Source organism: Manis javanica, chromosome 2, assembly GCF_040802235.1.
Source record: "Manis javanica isolate MJ-LG chromosome 2, MJ_LKY, whole genome shotgun sequence".
Classification (NCBI taxonomy): domain Eukaryota; kingdom Metazoa; phylum Chordata; class Mammalia; order Pholidota; family Manidae; genus Manis; species Manis javanica.
Window position 1 is genome coordinate 84,889,241 of NC_133157.1, and position 22,713 is coordinate 84,911,953.

Below are 22,713 nucleotides of genomic sequence, written 5' to 3' on the forward strand. Positions count from 1 at the left end.
ACAGCTGGTGTTGGCAAAACTGGACAGCTAAATGTATTAGAATGAAACTGGATTATTGTCTAACCCCACACACAAAAGTAAATTCGAAATGGATCAAAGACCTGAATGTAAGTCATGAAACCATAAAACTCTTTAAAAAAAACATAGGCAAAAATCTCTTGGACATAAACATGAGTGACCTCTTCATGAACATATCTCCCCAGGCAAGGGAAACAAAAGCAAAAATGAACAAGTGGGACTATATCAAGCCGAAGTTTCTGTACAGCAGAGGACACCACCACTAGAACAAAAAGGATTCCTACAGCATGGTTGAATATATTCATGAATGCTAGATCCGATAAAGAGATGACATCCAAAATATATAAAGAGCTCACACACCTCAACAAACAAAAAGCAAATAATTCAATTAAAATATGGGCAGAGGAGCTGAACAGACACTTCTCCAAAGAAGAAATTCAGATGGCCAACAGACACATGAAAAGATGCTCAACATGGCTAGTCATCAGAGAAATGCAAATTAAAACCACAATGAGATATCACCTCACACCAGTAAGGATTGCCACCATCCAAAAGACAAACAACAACAGATGTTGGCGAGGTTGTGGAGAAAGGGGAACCCTCCTACACTGCTGGTGGGAATGTAAACTAGTTCAACCATTGTGGAAAGCAGTATGGAGGTTCCTCACAAAGCTCAAAATAGAAATACAATTTTGACCCAGGAATTCCACTTCTAGGAATTTATCCTAAGAATGCAGCAGCCCAGTTTGAAAAAGACATATGAACCCCTATGTTTATCATAGCACTATTTACAATAGCCGAGAAATGGAAGCAACCTAAGTGTCCATCAGTAGATGAATGGATAAAGAGGATGTGGTACATGTATACAATGGAATATTATTCAGCCATAAGAAAACAAATCCTACCATTTGCAACAACATGGATGGAGCAAGAGGGTATTATGCTCAGTGAAATAAGTCAGGCAGAGAAAGACAAGTACCAAATGATTGCACTCATCTGTGGAGTATAAGAACAAAGAAAAATCTGAAGGAACAAAACAGCAGCAGAATCACAGAACCCAAGAACAGACTAACAGTTACCAAAAGGAAAGGGACTGGGGAGGATTGGTGGGAAGGGAGGGATAAGAGGGGGAAAAAGAAAGGGGCCATTATGATTAGCATGTATAATATGGGGGGGTGGCATGGGGAGGGCTGTGTAATACAGAGAAGACAAGTAGTGATTCTGCAGTATCTTACTATGCTGATGGACAGTGACTGTAATGGGGTTTGTGGGGGGGACTTGGTGAAGGGGGGAGTCTAGTAAACATAATGTTCCTCATGTAATTGTAGATTAATGATACCAAAATAAAAATAATAAAAAATAAAAGGAAGACAAATATGAGTCCCATTTGAGAGACCAAGAAACAGAAGCTTAGAAAGATGTGATTTTCGGAGGATCACCCAGTATATTACTCTATGACTAGTCATCCCACTAGTGTATTTACAGAGCCAGGACTCAAACCCTGAAACCAGACTCAATATTCTTCCCACTGAACCTTATCACTTCCTTAAAGTGATCACATTAAAAACACATACACACTTAGAGAACATTATGTATAGTAATATCCTATTTCTATAAAAATCTTATTAGTATGTTATTTATACACAGAAAAAATTAGAACACTGCATGCCAAATTGTTCACTGTTACAGATTTCTGTAATGTTTTTGATTTTTACAATGAGTTTGAAAATTACTTTTGTAATTAAAGAAAAGGCAATAAAGAATATCTTCAAATACTTTCAAAAAATATTCATATGGAACCACAAAAGACCACAAATAGCCAAAGAAATCCTGAGAATGAGAAGGAAGAATAAAGGGGGGATTACGCTCCCCAACTTCAAGCTCCACTACAAAGCCACAGTAATCAAGACAATTTGGTACTGGCACAAGAAAAGACTCATAGACCAATGGAACAGACTAGAGCCCAGATATAAACCGAAGCATACATAGTCAATTAATATATAATAAAGGAGCCATGGATATACAATGGGGAAATGACAGCCTCTTCAACAGCTGGTGTTGGCAAAAGTGGACAGCTACATGCAAGAGAATGAAACTGGATTATTGTCTAACCCCATACACAAAAGTAAACTCAAAATGGATCAAAGACCTGAATGTAAGTCATGAAACCATAAAACTCTTAGAAGAAAACACAGGCAAAACTCTCTTGAATATAAACACGAGCAACTTTTTCCTTGAACGCATCTCCTTGGGCAAGGAAGCAAAATAAAAAATGAACAAATAGGACTGCATCATGCTAAGAAGTTTTTGTACAGCAAATGACACCATCAGCAGAACAAAAAGGCATCCTATGGTATGGGAGAATATATTTGTAAATGACATATCTGACAAGGGTTTAACATCCAAAATATATAAAGAACTCACATGCCTCAACACCCAAAAAGCAAATAACCCTATTAAAAAATAGGCAGAGGATATGAAGAGACACTTCTCCAAAGAAGAAATTCAGATGGCCAACAGACACATGAAAAGATGCTCCACATCACTAATTATCAGGGAAATGCAAATTAAAACCACAATGAGATATCACCTCACACCAGTTACGATGGCCAACATAGAAAAGATTAGGAACAACAAATGCTGGCAAGGATGTGGAGAAAGGGGAACCCTCTTACACTGCTTGTAAACTAGTTCGACCATTGTGGAAAGCAGTATGGAGGTTCCTCACAAAGCTCAAAATAGAAATACAATTTTGACCCAGGAATTCCACTTCTAGGAATTTACCCTAAGAATGCAGCAGCCCAGTTTGAAAAAGACATATGAACCCCTATGTTTATCACAGCACTGTTTACAATAGCCAAGAAATGGAAGCAACCTAAGTGTCCATGTAGATGAATGGTTAGATATGGTACATATACACAATAGAATATTATTCAGTCATAAGAAGAAAACAAATCTTACCATTTGCAACAACATAGATGGACCTAGAGGGTATTATGCTCAGTGAAATAAGCCAGGCAGCGAAAGACAAGTACCAAATGATTTCACTCATCTGTGGAGCATAAGAATAAAGCAAAAACTAAAGGAACAAAACAGCAGCAGAATCACAGAACGCAAGAAATGGGCTAACAGTTACCGAAAGGAAAGCAACTCGGGAGGGTGGGTTGGAAGGGAGGGAGATGAATAAGAGGCATTACGATTAGCACACATAACATGGGCCGGGGAGTGGCACAGGGAAGGCAGTATAGCACAGAGAAGACAAGTAGTGACTCTATAGCATCTTACTACACTGATGGACAGTGACTATAATTGGGTATGTGGTGGGCACTGGATAATAATGGGGGGGAATCTAGTAACCACAGTGTTGCCCCTGTGATTTTATATTAACGATACCAAAAAAAAATCATATACCACCTGGCTTATACACACCACAAGTTTCTTTTCTTAGTTTTAGAAGCTGAAAAATCCAAGATCTACATTTTGGACAATTCAGTTCCTGGTGAGATTCCTTTTCTTAGCTTGTAGATGGTCCCCATCTCTCTGTGTGCTCACATGACCCCTTCTTTGTTCACAGAGAAAGAGAATGGATCTCTCTTCCTCTACTTATAGGGCCACCAATCTTGTCAGATTAGGACCCCACCCTTACTATTTCATTTAACCTTAATTACCTCTCTAAAGGCCCTATCTCCAACTCTAGTCACACTGGAAATTAAGGCTTCAACACAGGAATTTGGCAAGGTGGGGCACAGGGCTAGGAGGGAAACAAATTCAGTCCCTACCACACAGCCTTCCCCTCTCTCATAACTAGCTTTCTAGTCATGAGTTCCAATATTCCACGGGCTTTATTTCTCACCCTTAATTCACAATCTTCTAGAGGCTTAGTTTTCTGCCTACTCTTGTCACACCACCAGCTCACACCCGAGTAAGGTTTTTGCCCTGCCATCAGATGTCTCTCTAATTTATAAAGATTAAAATTTAAGCTTTGGCTGTAGAAAGTGGCTTCTTACCTTCTAAAATGACTGCAGACCAAAGTTATGATATAAGGACTTAGAAAGGACTACTTGTAAGGACCACTGGTAACTCTGGCCCTCAGCTAGAGCCTTGGAACTTTGATACTGGGAGTGCTCCCAACTCCCTAACTGCTAAGAGGAACTCACTGTGCCTAAACTGTTTGTATAAACAATGTGATTTATGCTGAACATCAGCTTTCCTTCTGACAGTCTGGAATTTTGGTACCTGCTAGGCAGAGGACAAGACCAGCCCCCCAAAACAGTTGGGCACTGAGTCTTTAATGAGCTTCCGTGATAGATGACAGCTCACACATGTTGTCACCATTCTGCTGGAGGGAACTGCCCCGTGTCACTCCATAGGGAGAGCACTCAGAATCTCACACCTGCTTTCCTCCACACTTTGTCCCATGCACCTTTTCCCTTTGTTGATGCTGCTTTGTACCGGTCCCCTGAAATAAATCATAACCAGAGGAACAACTATATGCTGAATTCTGTTAGTCTTTCAAGTGAGTCATCAAACTTGGGGTGGTGCTAGGGATCCCCTCACCAAAATCAGACAATCCACTATCTTAATTCACATCACCAAACAACTATCCATCGTAAAAGAACTTTATATTCCTAAATTTTTTATCTTCCCAGGTTCCACTCCAACCCATAATCCTCCCAGCCCTGGCCTTATCAAGTCTATTTCCTACAATTACCACAATCACTCTAAGATGACCATTAACTCTTTCTATATGTATGTGTTTCTAACTGAGGTGACTATTTTCCAAGAGATATAGAGCAGGTTTTTTTAAAATATAAAAATGTTCTTTTCTAAATCTCTTAGCAAAAATAACATTCCCAGGCACTTCTCCATGTCCAGCTTCATTTTACCTCACCTTTCTGCAAGGTTAAAAGCTGAAAAGCACTCCTTCAATCTACCCAGAAATTTTCCTCCCTACACCCTTGAATGTTAGTGGTCCACGTCTATGAGCATCAATCAAGTGTTACTAGAATAATAACACACTCAACAGGCAGTGACCAGAAATAATTTACCTCTGACTGTTTAAAAAAGACACCAGAAGATGTGCACCACCAAAAGCAGGGGGTAAACCAAGAGAGCAGATAAACAGAAGACACAGTATCAGAGAAAGGCTAGAAGAATGGATGATAATGAAGGAACATCCTAGAATGGTTGTAAAGAAGTTTTTAAACAGGAAAGGGCTATTTAAATCTGTGCATATTTCCTTCTCAAAATATAGAATTTCATGTAAATGCCAAGAGTTCAAAGAAACCTCTACAAACTCTTAAATTAAAAAGAAAAGAGGGAGGGTAAAAGCAACAGTGGCATTCACTGTGCTAACACCCATCCTCTATGTTGCTAGTTATGCCCAAAGATCTTCTGGATTAAGGGTTACCACATCAGCTATGTGCTTCCCAATTACCACCTTAGGTCATACAGCATGGCATGCGACAATAGCTGGTTTTAATTCTTCTCACAAGAAAAATGTTTAACAGGAATTCAAGAACAAATGTAAATGAATGACTCAACTATCTTCTGTTGATAAATGTTGCCTCTTTTTAATCAAGGACAGGAAGTTTATCAATAGTCACTGAACTGCTCTCTTACCCAATTTAGAGGCTTTCCCGCAAGTCCAGTGAAGAAATTCAGTATAGGCAAATGGGACTTCAAAATACAGTAACCAATAAAAAAGCAAAGCAAACCAAAACAACGCTCCACCAGAACTATCTGGACCAGTTCATTCAAACAGCTTCCAGAGGGCCCTTGTATACCCTTACATTTAACAAAAATCACACAAGATTTCATAGGAAACAGAGCACAAAATTTAACTTGAGAAAATACTGTATTGCTAGTTGTCCACTAAGTGGAAAATGAGGAGAAAACCAAAGTGGAGTGGTGCAGATACTGAAGGCTCATCTGACCCTAGTGTAGCTGAAAGACAAGACCACAAGAATCACTTAGAATAAAGCTCTTCCCTGAAACACAGCATTCGGAAATATCAAACTAATATACTCCTAAAATATCAACTATTTCGGATGTCTTTTTAATTGACCAATGCTACTAGATTCCATTAACAGCTAATGTTTGCCAAATTTTAATTCTAACAAACTCATTTAAGTTAAAAGACCATAAAGAAAGAAATAGGTACACTGTACTTTTGCATTCCCACAATTCAAAAGCAACAGGATCAAATTATTTCAGGCTGTGAATAAACATGCCATACTTCAGGTTAAAAGCAAATTTTATTTCAAAATTAAGAGTGAAAATAAAACTTGAAAAAGAAAATGACTTCCCAACCTTGAATTCAGTGGCATTAATATTAATGACAACACCACTCATTTCAAAGGAATATCTCAGAGTGCTTATACTATGAAAAATGGGTCTGGCATGCCATTTTCAGTAAACTTTAAATTGTTTAATCTGAGGTTTTGCTAGATTTGTAACAGCTGCACTTGTATTTACAACTATAATAAGGCTTTTACAGCAGGGCACTCCTTTACACATTTTTATATCTGGTTGGTACAAACATGTTGTACTGATCAATGAAAATGAGTATGGTATCTATAGTTACAAGTTTAGTCAGAAAAAAGTTTTGTTTTGGATTAACCTCATAAAACGAGTGCATCAGAGACCTTCAGAAGTTTTATGGTATTGCTTACAGAAGAATAGGGCAAAAACTTCCATTCATATACAAACATTTAGAAAATGACTCAATTTGAGTTTGTGGAATTCAAATTTTGTTTGGGGAAAAGATATGCATATCAAATACACTGTGGAATCTAATTTGTTTGCTGGAATTCACTGAGGGTCTCAGGGCATGTTCCCAAGCAGAAACTAGTTAAGCAGTATTCAAAAATTACATTTCTTCTATGGCCTCTATTTACATGTAGAAAGATACAATAGGAAAGCCTGCCACAGACCTGCTTAAGAACGTTTCAACAGGAAACAGCAGCAACCCTTGGACATGGAGCTGCTGATGCAATGAAAAGAGCACCAGACAAGAATCCATTCCTGGATAACAGTCAACAGCTTTGCCATTAACCTAAGTCTCTTTCTCTGTAAACATTTCAAAGAAAAGTTATTATTGAAGGTGAGTGTTTTCTGCTAAGATCAGTGGAGTCTGAGTAACCAGAATGCTCAGCTCTTGTAGTACCTGAAAAGGTTATCATGTTATAATAATTAAGAGACATTTAAAAGTTACACAAATAGAAAAAACTCCAGAAGTTCTTCAGCAGTTATCCTCTTTTGGGACTATCTTTCAGGAACCTCCCAATCCTGGTCCAAATTAATTCTTTTGAAAAAGCTCCACTGAATTTTTCTTTAAAAAAAAAATGCCTATCTTAATTTGGCACACACGGTTACTTTAAAAAGCACATACAATCTATATGAAAATAACCTGGAAGCTGTAAAACCCATTTAATAGGGCTTATGACTAAGTAATGTTAGAAATGAACAAAGAATCCAAGTTGTAAAAAATCCATCCTTATAAAATAAATGGATTTTTTTAAAAATCAGTAGAACAAAAACTCTAACTTCCAAAAGGTATCAGGTACATTATTGTTCAGAAATAGTAATAAGCTTTTATTTTTATAAGTGTGTAACTTTGAACTCACCAGGCAACAGATTATTGTAGTAATTTCTACAACAGATATGATAAATTTGTTCAGAACTACCCATTTTTCTTCCTAAGTGTTGCTTTGACAAGTGAATGCATTTCAAAATGATTCAAAAATTAGTAAACTACTTCAGACAAAGGTCATAAACTCAAATGTCCACAATGGGCCAGTTAAATGAGTAAAGTACTCATGTGGGCTTTGAGGCAACTAGAAGACAAGGCAACACCTCAGGAAGACGGCCAGGACTTTTCTGGCGCCTGGCAGCTGCTGTCAAAGTCCAAATCAGTATTGCCAGATTGCCTTTCAACAAAAGAATTCAGAAAATAATGGACTTTAAAGGTGAGATTGTGTTTAAATGTCAGTAAATGACTCAAAAAAATATTAAAACACCATGCAGCCACACAAAGCATATATGGAAAGCAGAATAAGTCTCTAATTTATGCTATCTACCGTGTTTATTTTATACAGGTCATTTATAACACCATTACAAGGCCAAACAGGTGACCTTCTTTAATGCTTCATTCAATTATACTATGATTCATGTTAATGTATTCAACTGGATTTTTTTCAATTGAGGTATAATTGATATATGTTTAAGGTCTACAACACAATTCAATCTTTGCAGATAATACAAATGATCACCACAATAAACCTACTTACCATGTGTGACTATACAACTGCCCCCTTCAACCAGTTTGCTCACCCCATAGCCCCCTTCTCCTCTGAAAACCACCAATCCATTCTATGAATGTTTGTTTGTTCCTGTTTTGTTTTTTAAATTCCACATATAATTGAAATCATACAGTATTTGTCTTTTTTGTCTTATTTCACTTATCATAAAACCCCAAAGGTCTGTGTTGTTGTTGCAAATGGCAAAATTTCTTTCTTTTTGATGGCTAAGTAGTATTCAATTGTATAATTATTCTTCTTTATCCATTCATCTATCAGACACATACGGGCAGTTTCTTTATCATGAATATTATGAATACTGCTGTAACAAGCACAGGGTGCATGTATTTTTTCTAATTACTGTTTCCATTCTCTTCAGGTAACTAACCACAAATGGAAAAGCTGGATCCTATGGTAGTCCTATTTGAAATTTTGTGATTTTAATTTTAAATTATTTTAGTATTTTACTTTATATATTAAGCTGTATTTTAAATTTTAGTGTTTTAATTATTTGATATTTAACTATTTTAATTTTTAATTGTTTTCCATAGCAGCTGCACTAATTTACATTCCCACCAATAATGCACCAAGTTCCCTTTTCTCCACATCCTTGCCAACATTTATTTTATGCCTTCTTCATAAAAGCCATTCTAATAGGTGTGATGTAGTAACTCATTATGCTTTTGATTTGCATTTCCTTTATAATTAGTAATGCTGAACATCTTTTCATGTGCCTGTTGGCTACCTATGTGTCTTCTCTGGAAAAATATTCAGATCCTCTGACCATTTTTTAATTGAATTTTGTTGTTGTTATTGAATTGCATGAATTCTTTATATATTTTGGATATTAATCCCTTATCAGAAGTATGATTTGCAAATATTTTCTCCCATTCAGTAGGCTGCCTTTTCATTTTGTTGTGTCCTTTGCTGTGCAGAAGCTGTTTAGTTGATGTTGTACCATTGTTTATCTTTGCTTTTGTTGACATTGCTTTTGAAATCAGATCCAAAAATTCAATGTGATCACCAGTGTCAAGGAGCTTACTACTGATGTTTTCTTCTAGGAGTTTTATGATTTCAGGTATTACATTCAAGTCTTTAATCCACTTTGAATTAACTCTTGGTTGTGGTTTAATATAGTAGTCTACTTTTACTCTTTTGCATATGGCTGTCCCTATTGTATATTCATGGTTTCTTTGCCCTAAATTAATTAACCATATATGCATGGATTTATTTCTGGGCTATTATGGTCCATTGATGTGTCTGTTTTTATGCCATTCCCATACTGTTTTGATTACTATAGTTTTGTAGCATAGTTTGATACCAGGAAGCATGAAACCTCCAACTTTGTCCTTTCTCAAGACTGTCTTAGCTATTAAGGGTCTATTGTGGTTACTTACAGGCTTTCTAGTTATTTACTCTAGTTCTGTGAAAAATTACATTGGAATTTTGATGGAGATTGCCCTGAATTGGTAGATTGCTTTGGGTAATTAAGGACATTTTTAACAATATCAATTCTTCAAATCCATGAACTTGGAATATCTTTCCATTTCTTTGTGTTTCATCAATTTCTTTCATCAATGTCTTATAGTTTTCAGTGTACAAGTCCTTCACCTCCTTAGTTAAATTTATTTCTAGGTATTTTATTTTGTTTCAATTGTAAATGGGAGTGTTTTCTTATTACTCTAACAGATTTTTGGTGGAGTCTTCAGGGTTTTCTATATATAGTATTAAGTCACCTGCAAATAAATAGTTTTACTTCTTCCTATCCAATTTGCATGTTTTTTGTTTTTTGTTTTACCTAACTGCTGTAGCTAGAACTTCCAATACTATATTGTGTAGAATTGGTAAGAGTGGGCATTCTTGTCTTGTTTCTTATCTTAAAAGAAAAGCTTTCAGCTATTCACTGTTGAGTATGATATTAGCTGAAGGTTTGTCATATATGACCTTTATTTTGTTGAGGTATGTTCTCTCTATACCTACACTGGCAAGAGCTTTTATAATAAATGAATATCAAATTTTATCAAATGCTTTTTCTACATCTATTGAGATGACATGATTTCTACCCTTGATTTTCTTAGTGTATCATTCTGACTGCTTTGCAGAGTTGAACCAACCTTGCATCCCTGGACTAAATCCCACTTAATCGTGGTAGAGGATTATTTCAATATAGTGTTGGATTTAGGTTGGTAATACCCTGTTGAGGAGTTTTGCATCTATGTTCATCAGGGTTATTGGACTATAATTTTTGTGTGTATAGTGTCCTTCTCTGATTTTGGTATCAGGGTAATGCTAGTCTCATAAAGTGAATTTCAGAACTTTCTCTCCTGTTCAATTTTTTGATTTGAGGGGGGCAGGTATTAAATGATCTTCAAATATTTGATAGAATTCACCAGTGAAACTGCCTGATCCTGGACTTTCATTTGTTGGGAGTTTTTTTTATTACTGATCCAATCTCCTTACTTGTAAATGATCTATTTAGATTTTCTATTTCTTTGTAATTCAGTATTATAAAATTGCTATTTCTAGGAATTTATTCATTTCTTCTAGATTATACAATATGTTGACATACAATTGTTCATAATAGTCTACATTATACTTCTGTGGTCAGTTATAACTTCTCTTTCATTTCTAATTTTATCTGAGCCATTTTTATCTTGACTAGTCTAGCTAAAAGTCTGTCAGTTTTGTTTATCTTTTCCAAGAACTAGTTCATTGATCTTTTCTGTTGTTTTTTACATCTCTATTTCATTCATTTCCACTCTAATCTTTATTATTTCATTCTTTCTCATAACTTTAGGCTTCATTTGTTCTTTCTGTATTTGCTTAGATGTAAATTTAGATTCTTTATTGAGGTCTTTCTTGTTTCTTGAGGTAGGCCTGTATCTCTGTGAACTACTCTCTTAGAACTGCTTTTTACTGCATCCCATAGATTTTGAAATGTTCTACTTCTGCTTTGTTTCAAGGTATTTTTATTTCCTCTTTGCTTTATTGATTGACCCATTTGTTATTCAAGAGTAATTATTAAATCTTCATGTATTTTTTTTCTAGTTTTCTTCTTGCAATTACTTATTGTTTTATATAACTGTGAATGGAGAAGATATCTGATATGATTTCAATGTTCTCAAATTCATGAAGACTTGTCTTGTGGCCTGAGATACATCTATTCTGGGGAATGTTCCAGGTACACTTGAAAAGAATGTGCATTCTGCTGCCATTGGTTAGAAAATTCTGTATATATCTTAAGTCCATCTGATCTAATGTATCATTTAATGCCAATGCTTCCTTACTCATTTTTCATCTGGATGATCTATCTACTGGTGCACATGAGGGATTAAAGTACCCTACTATTATTGTATTGCTGCCAAGTTCTCCTTTTAGGTCTGTTATTATATGCTTTATATTTTTAGGTGCTCAAATGTTGGGTATGTAAATATTTACAAATGTACCTTCTTGTTGGATTGACTCCTTTATCATTATGTAATGCCCTTCTTTGTCTTTTTATTAGTCTGTTTTAAAGTCCATTTTGCCTGTTGTATCAGTTACACCTGCTTTTTGTTTCCATTTACACGCACTATCTTTTTCCATCCATTCACTTTCAGTCCCTAAATGTGAAATGAGTCTCTTATAGGTAACAGATAGGTGTCTTGTTTTTTTATACATTCAGCATGCTATGTCTTTTGATTGGGAGAATTTAGTCCATTTACATTTAAGGTAATTATTGAATGGTATGTACTTATTGCCATTTTGTTAACTGTTTTCTGGCTGTTTTTGAAGTTCTCTGTTTATTTCTTCTTCTCTTGTGCTCTTCTCCCTTTGTGGTTTGATGACTCCCTTTAGTGCTTTGTTTAGATTCTTTCCTCATTACTTTTTTATCTCTATTATAGATTTTGGCTTTATGGCTACAATGAGATTCACATATAATAGTTTATATATATCACAGTCTATTTTAAATTTATAGCAACTTAAGTTTGAATGCATTGTAAAAACTACATTTTTACTCCATCCCCACAATGTTGTATATACTTTAATGTCCTATTCCACATCTTTTAATTTTGTGTATCACTTAACCAATTATTGTAATAACAGTTAATTTTACTTCTGTCTTTTAACCTTCAAACTAGGTTTATGAGTAGTCAGTCTGCTACCTTTACTATATATTTGCCTTTACCAGTGAGAGTTTTAGTTTCATAAGTTTTCTTGTTACTAGTTACAGCCTTTTCTTTCTAGCTTAATATAGTCTCTTTAATAAAGGCCAGTTTACCAGTGATGAACTCCTCTAGCAGTTGCTTGTCTGGAAAACTTTTTATCTCTTTCAATTCTGAATGATAACCTTACCTGGTTGAGTATTTGTGGTTGGAAGTTTTATCCTTCCAGCCCTTTGAATATATCAGGTCACTCCCTTCTGGCCTGCAAGGTTTCTGTTTAAAAAAGAGGTCTTTGTCTTATGGGGCTCTTTTGTATGCAACAAGTTGTTTTCCTCTTGCTGCTCTTAAGATTCTCTCTTAATCTTTGACTTTTGTCATTTTAATTATATCTTGGTATGGATCTCTTTGGGTTCATCTTTTTTGGAGCTCTGTGGACTTACTGGACATGGATGTCTGCTTCCATCCATCCATGGTTAGGGAAGGTTAGGGAAGTTTTAGCCATTATTTCTTCAAATAAGATTTCTGCCTCCTTTTGTCTCTCATCTCTTTCTCAGACCTCTAACATGTGAATGTTATTCCATTTGATATTGTCTCTTCTGTCCTGTAGGCTAACCTCACCTTTTTAATTACTTTATCTTTTTGGTGCTCTGGATGAGTTCCACTGCCCTATATTCCAGTTCACTGATCTGTTCTTCTGCTTCATCTAGTCAGCTGTTGAACCCCTCTTGTGTATTTTTCAGTTCAATTATCATATTCTTCAGCTCTGTGACTTCTGTTTGGTACTTTCTTATTTTTTCTGTCCCTTTCTTGAAGTTCTCACTGTGTTCATCCATTCTTCTCCTGAGTTCAGTGAACATATTTATGACCATTACTTTGAGTCTTTATATTATATCCACATAATAACTTTCTTACATCTATTTCACTAAGGCTTTTTTTTTCCTGGGGTCCTTTCATTTGGAACATATTCCTCTGTTTCTTCATTTTGCTTGTCTGTTTCTATGTATGAGGTGACTCTCCTAGTCTTGAAAAAGTGGTCTTATGCAGGCTCTGAACCTTATTATTCAACCTTGCCCTTTTATTGTCTCTCAAACCTGTGTGACTGTCTTAATAGCCTGATTTATTCTTGATAGGTCCCAGTTATTGAGGCTGTGCCAAGCACTGTCAGTGTTCTAGTCAGCACCAAGTTTCTGGCTGATTGGAAGCTAGACTGTCTGACAGATGCTTTTGAAGCATGCAAATATATACATACAGTCTGTGCAATTGTAATACCTGCTAGCCTCCAGAACAGACAACTCGGAGGTGACCCCATGGCCACAATTGCAAGAATCAGGGCTCCAGATGCATGTATGGGCTCCCTTCTGGGAGGTATCAGCCATGTAGCAAGGCCAAGGGACAGTGCAAAGATGGCATCCCCTGGCCTATGTTCACTGATGGCTCCTCGGCAGCCACTAGAAGTGTGGCAAACCTGAAGACTGCAGCTAAGGCTGATGCTCCAGGACAAGTAATTGGACCTTTTTCACAGAAAGACTGAGGGTATGTCTCAGTCTGCTGTGGAGGTAGCCTTCTAAGAACTGTCTCTTGTTGTTTCCATCCCAGGGGGCCCAGCAATTCAGTACCCTGGCTATGAGCCAGGCACTCAAGGGATGCCCCCTGTAAAGAATGCACATTCCCACCAGCTTCAACAGGGCTGCTGGGGAGGCTAGGGCAAACCTTATGGCTGCAGTGGACCATGGGAGCACATGGGGTCAGGGCAAGCCTGCTGACATCAGTGGGGCAATGGGAGAGCTTAGTATTACAAGGTTTAAGTACAATAATGGTGCTGCCATCACCAGCACTAGCAAGGTGGTGTGAGAGCACAAAAATGGCACCACCAGTACCTCTATCCCTGGAAAAAGTCCCACAGACCCCTGTGCCTCCAGCGGACACACTTTAGGATTAGCTAATGATTCTCCTTCAAGTATTGTCAGGGTGCTTTTTTAACTGCTGCTTTTACACTAGGTTCTGGAGGTTAATGAGCCTATGCACAAGCCCTTTAAAAGCAGACTTTCTCTTCCCCACAGCCTTTTGGGTCTCCTGGACATAAGCCCTGTTGGTTTTCAGAAATAGATGTTTTAGAGGCTCATCACTCCAGCATATGTCCCAAGGGTTGGGGTGCCTGATGTGGAGCATGGATCCCTCACTCCCCAGGGAGCTCATTTGTGAGATCTCACCTGACTGTGTGGATCACCACACTGGGAGTAGTTTTTCGCAAGACTGTCTCTCTCTGCCTTTCTTACCTGTCTTGGTGTGGTCCTTTTATCCTTTGTTATGGAGGAGTTGTTTAGCTAGTTTTCAAGTCTTTTTCAGAGGGAACTGATTCGTTTGTAGCTGTAGATTTGGTGTGTCCGTGAAAGGAGGCTGAGTTCAAGATCTTGCCACCATCTTGAAACTAACCCCTGGGTTTTTTCTTATGCAAATCATTACCTTAATTTTGTCAAGCAAGAGAAATTACCTGGCCAATGGCAAATGGAAGCCTCTAAGCAATTCTTCTTTTACCAAATACCCAAGGATACTATGACATGCCTTATCCCAGTCCATCTTGGAAGATGACCTCGGCCATAGCAGGAACCAAGTCTATTCTGTTCACCGTTATATCCCCACCTCCTAGCACAGTGCCTAACACATAATAGGTGTGGGTCACAGAGTTTAACAATGCTCTCCACATCTGAGGGCAACTGACTATATCCCAGCTCCTTAGCAGTAAAGCCAAAGGAATGAGCATAAGTGTGTATACTACATCAAGGTCTGGTCCCTAAAACACCCTGTGCAGTCTTCTACATTCTCCCCTTAATACAAGGTTGGACATAAAGGCTTCTGAATCAGTCCAGACAAGAAAATGGAAGGAACCCACATCCTGGAGACTGCAGGAAATCTGCACCAAGGGAAACTACAGAAGAGACATACAGCATAGGGGGCTGTGACATCAGCAAGAATTAGCCCTTGTATTGTTAGGCCACTGAGATTTAGGAGTCTGTCACCACAGCTGACACTTACTTTGATAATACACTGTTCAATATTTGTTAAGTGAACACCTAGATATATAAAGTTACCTCTGCCAATTAAGAATCTAGGCATCAAAAATTCAAAGATTCCTGTTACTCAGAATTGGATGCCAAATGCTAAATAATGACCTCAAACCACATAATAGACAGTAGGGAATAGATTCCAAAACATATTATAATTGTGGAGACCAATGCCAAAACTGTTGCACAGGCAGACAGTGAAATCTGGATAGGACATCCAAGCATGCCATAAAAATTAATATTCATTCATGATAAAATCTCTCATCAAACTATGAATAGAGGGAAACTTGCTGAGCCTAATAAAGGGCATCCACAAAAAAAGCAACAGCTAATATTATACTTGATGATGAAAGAAAGAATACATGAAAACTCAGTATTGTTAAGCCATCAATTTTCCTAATGTGATCTACAGATTCAATGCAATCCCAATCAAAATCTCAGGAGGGTGTTTGAAGACATGGACAAACTAATACCAAAATGTATATGCAAATAGCCTAGAATAGCCAAACAACTTTGAAAAGAACAAGATTGGAGGACTTACACCATTTTAGTTCAAGACTGATTAAAAGACTATAGTAATCAAGGCCTATAGACATGTACAGATGTATATGCACATGCCTATGGATCAATGGAAAAGAATAAAAGATTTCAGAAACAGAGCCACACATATATTGTGTGATTTTGACAAAATGCCAAGGCAATTCAATAGGGAAAGAATACTTTTTTTCAAGAAATAGTGCTGAAACTGGAAAGCTATATATTAAAAAATGAACTTGAATACTTTCCTCATACAATACAATAAAGATGAACTCAAAATGGATCACAGACCTAAAATGTAAGAAATAAAATCATAAAATCTCTAAAAAGAATGTAGGAGATAAATCTTAGCAACTTTGGGTTAGGCAAAGATTTATTAAATAGGACACAAAGGGCACAAACTTTAAAGCAAAATAATCTATAAACTTGACATCAAAATTAAAACCTTGCTCTTCAAAAGATATCATTATGAAAATGAAAAGGGTAGCCACAGACTGAGAAGAACACATTTGCAAATCATGTATCTGACAAAAAACTTGTGATAGACGAATGTAATTTAGAATTGCGATATCACTACACACCCATTAGAATGCCTAAAATTAAAACATTAACCATAACAAGCATTGATGAGGATGTGAAGTAACTGGAAACCCTCATATACTGCTAATGGGAATATAAAATGGTATAACCAGTTTCAAAAATATTTTAGCGATTTCTTAAGAAGTTAACCTTTCACCTACCCTACAACCTCATCCTTCCATTCCTAAATTTCTACCCAAGAGAAATAAAAGCCTATGTCCATACAAAGATTTGTACATGAATATTCACAGCAGTATTATTAGTAACAACCAAAACCAGAAACCAACCAAATGTCCATGAAAAGGTAAAAGATAAACTGTGTTACATGAAAACAATTAAATTCTACTCAGCAATAAAAAGGAATAACTATTAATACATGCTACATGGACAATTCTCAAAACAACTGTACCAAGTGAAAAAAGAACAAAAATGAGTACAAAGTGACTTCATTTGAATAAAATTTTAGAAAATGCAAATTAATTGATAGTGACAGAAACCAGACAGGTGATTGCCTGGGAATGGGAAACAGGGTGGAATAGAACAGGAGGGAAGATGACAAGGGGCACTAGGAAATTTGGGGGGATAATATATGTGCTCATTATCTTAATTGTGGGGATGGTTTCAAGGGTGTATTCATACTTACAGGGTCCAATATGATTTGACACACGTGCAGCTCACTGTATACCAGTACCTCAATTAAAGCGGTTTTCAAAATAATTAATGTATAGTCAGCTAGTCATACCCACTATGGTCACAAAACAGTGTAACCAAAGATTATTTTGATCAAGCATAGTTTTAGAGGACTTGTCCCATTTTTACCATTTTGTCTCAAAAATAGAGACTTCTTTAAAAACTCAAATTATTTTAAAACTAAACAAATCATTTTAAATCTAAAAGGACCTAGTATAGTGTTAGGCCTACATTAGATATGACTAGCACACACTTACAGAACTAAATAGAGATATCAGAAACTTTCATATAGTGAAATAAATTTCTAGCCTTCACTATCTCTAAGAAGTATCACTACCAAAATTCAAGATATTTTCCATTGAACTTATCTTAGAGCACTAAATTTTAAAATAAAATCTATCTTCTTACAGTACCTCATATAAAAACATGTTTGTTACTGCTAAAGCTGGCTACAATTCATCAAAACACTTAGCAAGCAAATTTTTCAGTAGTTTTACCAACCTTTTCAGTGTGATGACTAAGAAATCTAATGGTGCTAGTCAGACTCAGAAATAGGATTTTCTCCTGGATGACAAAAACTGCAGAAAATACTACTTGAGAAATGTCATACCACTATTAATACATGCTACATGGACAATTCTCAATAAAGTGTTACTCTCAAATCCTATGATTACTGATACACAGCTAACAGCTTCAAATAAAAGCAGAAAGTAAATCTCAAAAATTGGAAATGTCCAAACATACATTCTAGTAGCCTTTTAATACAAACTCTGATTGCAGCAATAGGTAAGGAATCATCATAATCCATGTTGAATAAGGTCATAGTTAGACACCCCTGGTTCAGAAAGCTGGGACTAAGTATGATCCCTTTAGGGAAATAGAAGCCTCAACAATTAATCAGAATGCTCAATCTTCATTCACCTTGTGCGCCACATACACCAGTAACTATAAAGTGATACTCTATCACCTAGCATGCTTTTGGTTTCTAGTAACTGAAACCCAACTCTTCACCAGCTAAGTTATGGTGTGGTGACTTTTTGCCCTTACTGTATGTTCAATTTGTGTGGGGAGGTAGAAGGCATGAGAGGGGTCTGCTCTCATGGATCCAGGATGATGCTCTCACTTCTTGGTCCCTGGCCCCCATAAACACCTCCACTATAGGGAGGAGAGGGAACCAGAAGGGTGTGCATCTACCTGGAAGTAACCTGCTTAGAACCCACTGGCGGGAACCATCACATAGCCCTACCTGGCTGCAACTGAACTGCAAACTGTTAGAGTGACACATTTAGTAAGCAGCAAACGTCTCTGCTACACCAATCAAATCTGACTAACACAGATTGGTTCAAGAAACTGGCAGGTCCAGAGACAGGGCAGATTTCACAGTGGACCCATCTCTCCATCCTGCTCCACTCATGATAGCAAACAGCTGTCATTACAGGATTCCCACCCTATACCATGCCACTCAAAAAAGAACACTTCCATTCCAGCATTCAAGTAAGACACGTGCCAGAGGGCTGCTCCAGCTGCAAACCTAGTAGTGCTCTTCCTGACATGGTACATCACATCCGCATGTCATTACATCATCACATCACATCCTGTCATCACATCAGCACATCATGGCATGATCACATCATGCCATCACATCATTGCATCACGTCATATCATCATGTCATCCCATCATTACACCATATCATCAATTATATCATCACATCACATCGTCGCATCATCACGTCATGTCACCGTGTCACATCATCATGTCATCACATCACATATCACGTCATCATGAGACGTCATCATCACATCACGCTGGTCTGTGGCATGGACAACATTGTGCTGATTGGACCTAATAAGCTGGACCTAGCAAGTACTTTAGATGCCCCAGTAAAAGGTACGTCTCCAAGTGGGTGAAGATGAACCCCACAAATTCACGGCTCCCCATCCTCAATGAAGTTAGTAGGGTTTAATAGTTGGGAGCAGAAGTTAGCAAACTTCTGTAAAGGTTCACAGAGCAGATATATTAGGCTTCTGGGCAAGATATGATCTCTGTAACATATGCTTCTTCTTTTCCCCCAAACATATAAAAATATAAACATTCTTATTCACAAGTCATACAAAAAGAGGCAGCATTCTGGACTTGGCCCACAGCCACAGTTTATTGATAGCTGGTCTCCCTTGAGATATCCTGTAAAAGGGAAAATGTAAGTTACTCCACCCTGTATTTACATGCAAAATGCATAACACTAGTGTCACCTTTTTTAATTTTGGAGGAACACATACCACATTCACATGTGCTATTTGACCCATCTATAGACTCACACGTAAAGCTGTCTGCTTTGAGGGGGATTAGAGTAAGAGAAGGCTACACTGTTCAGATCCTTCAGGAATTAAGGTTTGATCATTCACCAGATAGAAAACTCCAGCCATTGGAATGGGTAGTGAAAGAAGCCATAGATGCCAATTAAGGCCTGTGACCAACTACAAAAGGAATATAATAGTTCTGCGCATTTCCTTATTATATGGATCCATTTATTTATGTGTCAGCAAATTTTCTACTCTCTCCTTTCCATTTTTATTTTATACACAAGTTGTTGAAAGCTAACTTTAAAATTTAGACTTTAGGCAACAGATATTCAGTGGGACTGTGGCTGATTTCAAAAATTAATGTAGTTAGTACTAGATACGATGAGTCTTGGGGTTGTGTATCTGCTTATTTTGATAAAAGGTAAAAACTTGTTCACCTGCAAGGATAGCTCTATCTCACATGGTAGCCAATGGGTCATCACAGAAGAAACAGAAAATATCTTAAACTGAATTAAAAATAAAAACACAACATATCAAAATTTGTGAGATGCTACTTAAGCAGAGCTTAAAGAGAACTTTGAGGCTTTTAACAGCTGTTTTAGAAAAGAATAAAGGTCTTAAAACAATAACTTAAGCTTCTCCCTTAAGAAAGTAGGGAAAAAAGAGCAAACTATACCCAACGCAAGTAAAAGTAAAGATATAATAAGGATTAGAGTGGAAATTGATGAAACAGAAAACAAGTAAAATGAATGGGAAAAAAAGTTAATTCTTTGAATAAAAAAATCAACAAAACTGACAAACCTTTAGCTACATTGATCAAGAAAAAAAGAAGACACAAATTACCAAAATCAGAAATGAAACAGGAGCCATAATTACCCACTCCACAGAATGTAAGGAGGATGTTAAGGAAAAACTGAATGACTTTATGCCAACAAACTACACAATTTTGATAATGGAAAAACAAATTACCAAAACCTACTCGAGAAGAAATAGAAAACTGAAAGAGATCTACAGCAAGTAAAGAAACTGAATTTGTAATTTAAATTTTTCTCATAAAGAAAAAATCCAGGAACAGATAAGTTCATAGGCTAATTCTACCAAATATTTAAAGATGAAATAATATTAATCCCTCACAAACTCTTTTAGAAAATATAACAGGGAACACTTCCCAACTCATTCTAAGATGCCCATATTACCACAAGCCCAAAGCCAAAGACACAAAAAAATTACCCACCAATATCCCTCATGAACATAGACACAAATATCCTAAATAAAATATTACTAAACCAAACCCAGTATCATATGAAAAGGATTATATACCATCACCAAGTGGGATTTATCCCAGGATGCAGTTAGTATAACATTTAAAAAAATCAATTAATAGAACAAATTACACGAATAGAATAAAGAAAGAAAACCATAGTCATCTAAAAAGATGCATAATAGCATCTGACAAAATCCAACATTTATTCATGAAAGAACCTTTCACAGTCTAGGAGCAGGAGAGTTCTTCAACCTGATAAAGAACATTTATGAGAAACTTAAGCTAACATCAGACCTGTTGGTAAGAGATTAAATGCTTTCCCTCTAAGATCAGGAACAAGTCAAGAATGTCCACTTTCCCCACCTCTGCTCAGCAACGTACTGGAGGTTCTAGGCACAGAAAAAGAAAAAAATAAATAAAAGCATTCAGATCAAAAAACTCTGCACTGTCTATATGCACAGTTGACATGATGGTGTATGTAAAAATTCTAAGAAATTCACAAAAAATCTGCTTGAAGTAATAAAGTTACAGGATATAAGATCAACATATAAAAATCAACTGTATTTTTATACACTGGCAACAAGCAATCCAAAAATGAAATTTGAAAAACTTTTCACAATAACATGAAAATGAAACACTTTGAAATAAAGTTAACACAGGAAGAGCAAGACTTGTACACTGAAAATTACAAAACTGAGAGAAATTAAATATCCAAACAAATGGAAAGACATTCTGTATTCATATTAAGATAGCAATTCTCCCCCAAACTGATCTAGAATTAATGACAATTCCATTAAAATCCATCATAGCAGTCTTTTTCGGGAAAAAAATGACAAATTGATACCAAATTTTATATGGAAATGTAAGGCACCCAGAATAGCCAAACAATTTCAAAAGGAACTAAAACATTGGAAGATTGAGACTACCCAATATCAAAATTTACTGTAAAGCCATCATAATAAAGAGGGTATGGTACGGGTCATAGACTAAGCACCCCATCACTGAAACAGAAATGAGAGTCTAGAGATGATTTATCATCAACTCATTTTCTGCAAAAGTGTCAAGACAATTAAATGGGGAAAGGCCAGTTCTTTCAACAAATATCGAGCTGGGATAACTGGATAGCCACATATAAAAAGATGAATTTGAATCCATATCTGAAACAACACAGAAAAGTTAATGGAAACTGATCACAAATCTAAAGTATTGGTCCAAAAAAAGAAAAAAAATTAATAAACAGACTTCCTCAAAGTTAAAAACTTCTGTATTTCAAAAGATATCATGAAAAAAAATGACAAGACAAGTAATAGAGAAATTATTTGGTGAACACATTATTTGATAATGGGCTTGTATCCAGAGTACACAAAAAATGCTTATAATCCAGTAAGACAGAAAACTGAAAATGTGTTACAGAAACCTAACTCAAAATTGAAGTCAGAAAGCCATGAAAGGAAGGCTCTTGTGCATGTACCACTTCTCACAACTTGCACAGTCCAGCAGGAAGAAGGAAGGTTTCCTCTCCACCCAGCAACAGTAAGCTGCCCTCCCCTGCCACCACTGAGAGGCCACCTTTTCAGTCACCTGCAGCCAAAGAAAAGCCACCAGCACTCTGAACTGTCATTTTCTTCCAGTGAGCTTTTGTTCAGAACAACCCCTTCCAACTTTCCTCTACAAAAGGACACACTCCTCCTTCAGTCTTGGGACTTACCTATGCTTTGCCATAGTTTGCTTGTCCTCAATTGGAATTCCTCTGCAATTCCTGAACAAAGTCAATTTTACTGGATGAATAACTTACCTTCTCTTTTAGAAGGTTGACA

At 36.6% G+C, this 22,713-nt stretch overlaps 2 protein-coding genes across 13 annotated transcripts in view; one reads left to right on the forward strand and one right to left on the reverse strand.

Annotated features, from left to right (window-relative positions):
- The window catches only part of FANCC (FA complementation group C), a 319,450-nt gene that overhangs the window by 292,964 nt on the left and 3,773 nt on the right, over window positions 1-22,713 (reverse strand). The gene's annotated exons all lie outside the window — the stretch shown is intronic.
- Window positions 19,114-22,713, forward strand: part of LOC108383416 (uncharacterized) — a 48,092-nt gene continuing 44,492 nt past the window's right edge. Inside the window, exon 1 of the mRNA XM_073219977.1 lies at window positions 19,114-19,219. Within this exon, the coding sequence (XP_073076078.1) occupies window positions 19,114-19,219 (106 nt within the window). The remainder of the gene's footprint in view (window positions 19,220-22,713) is intronic.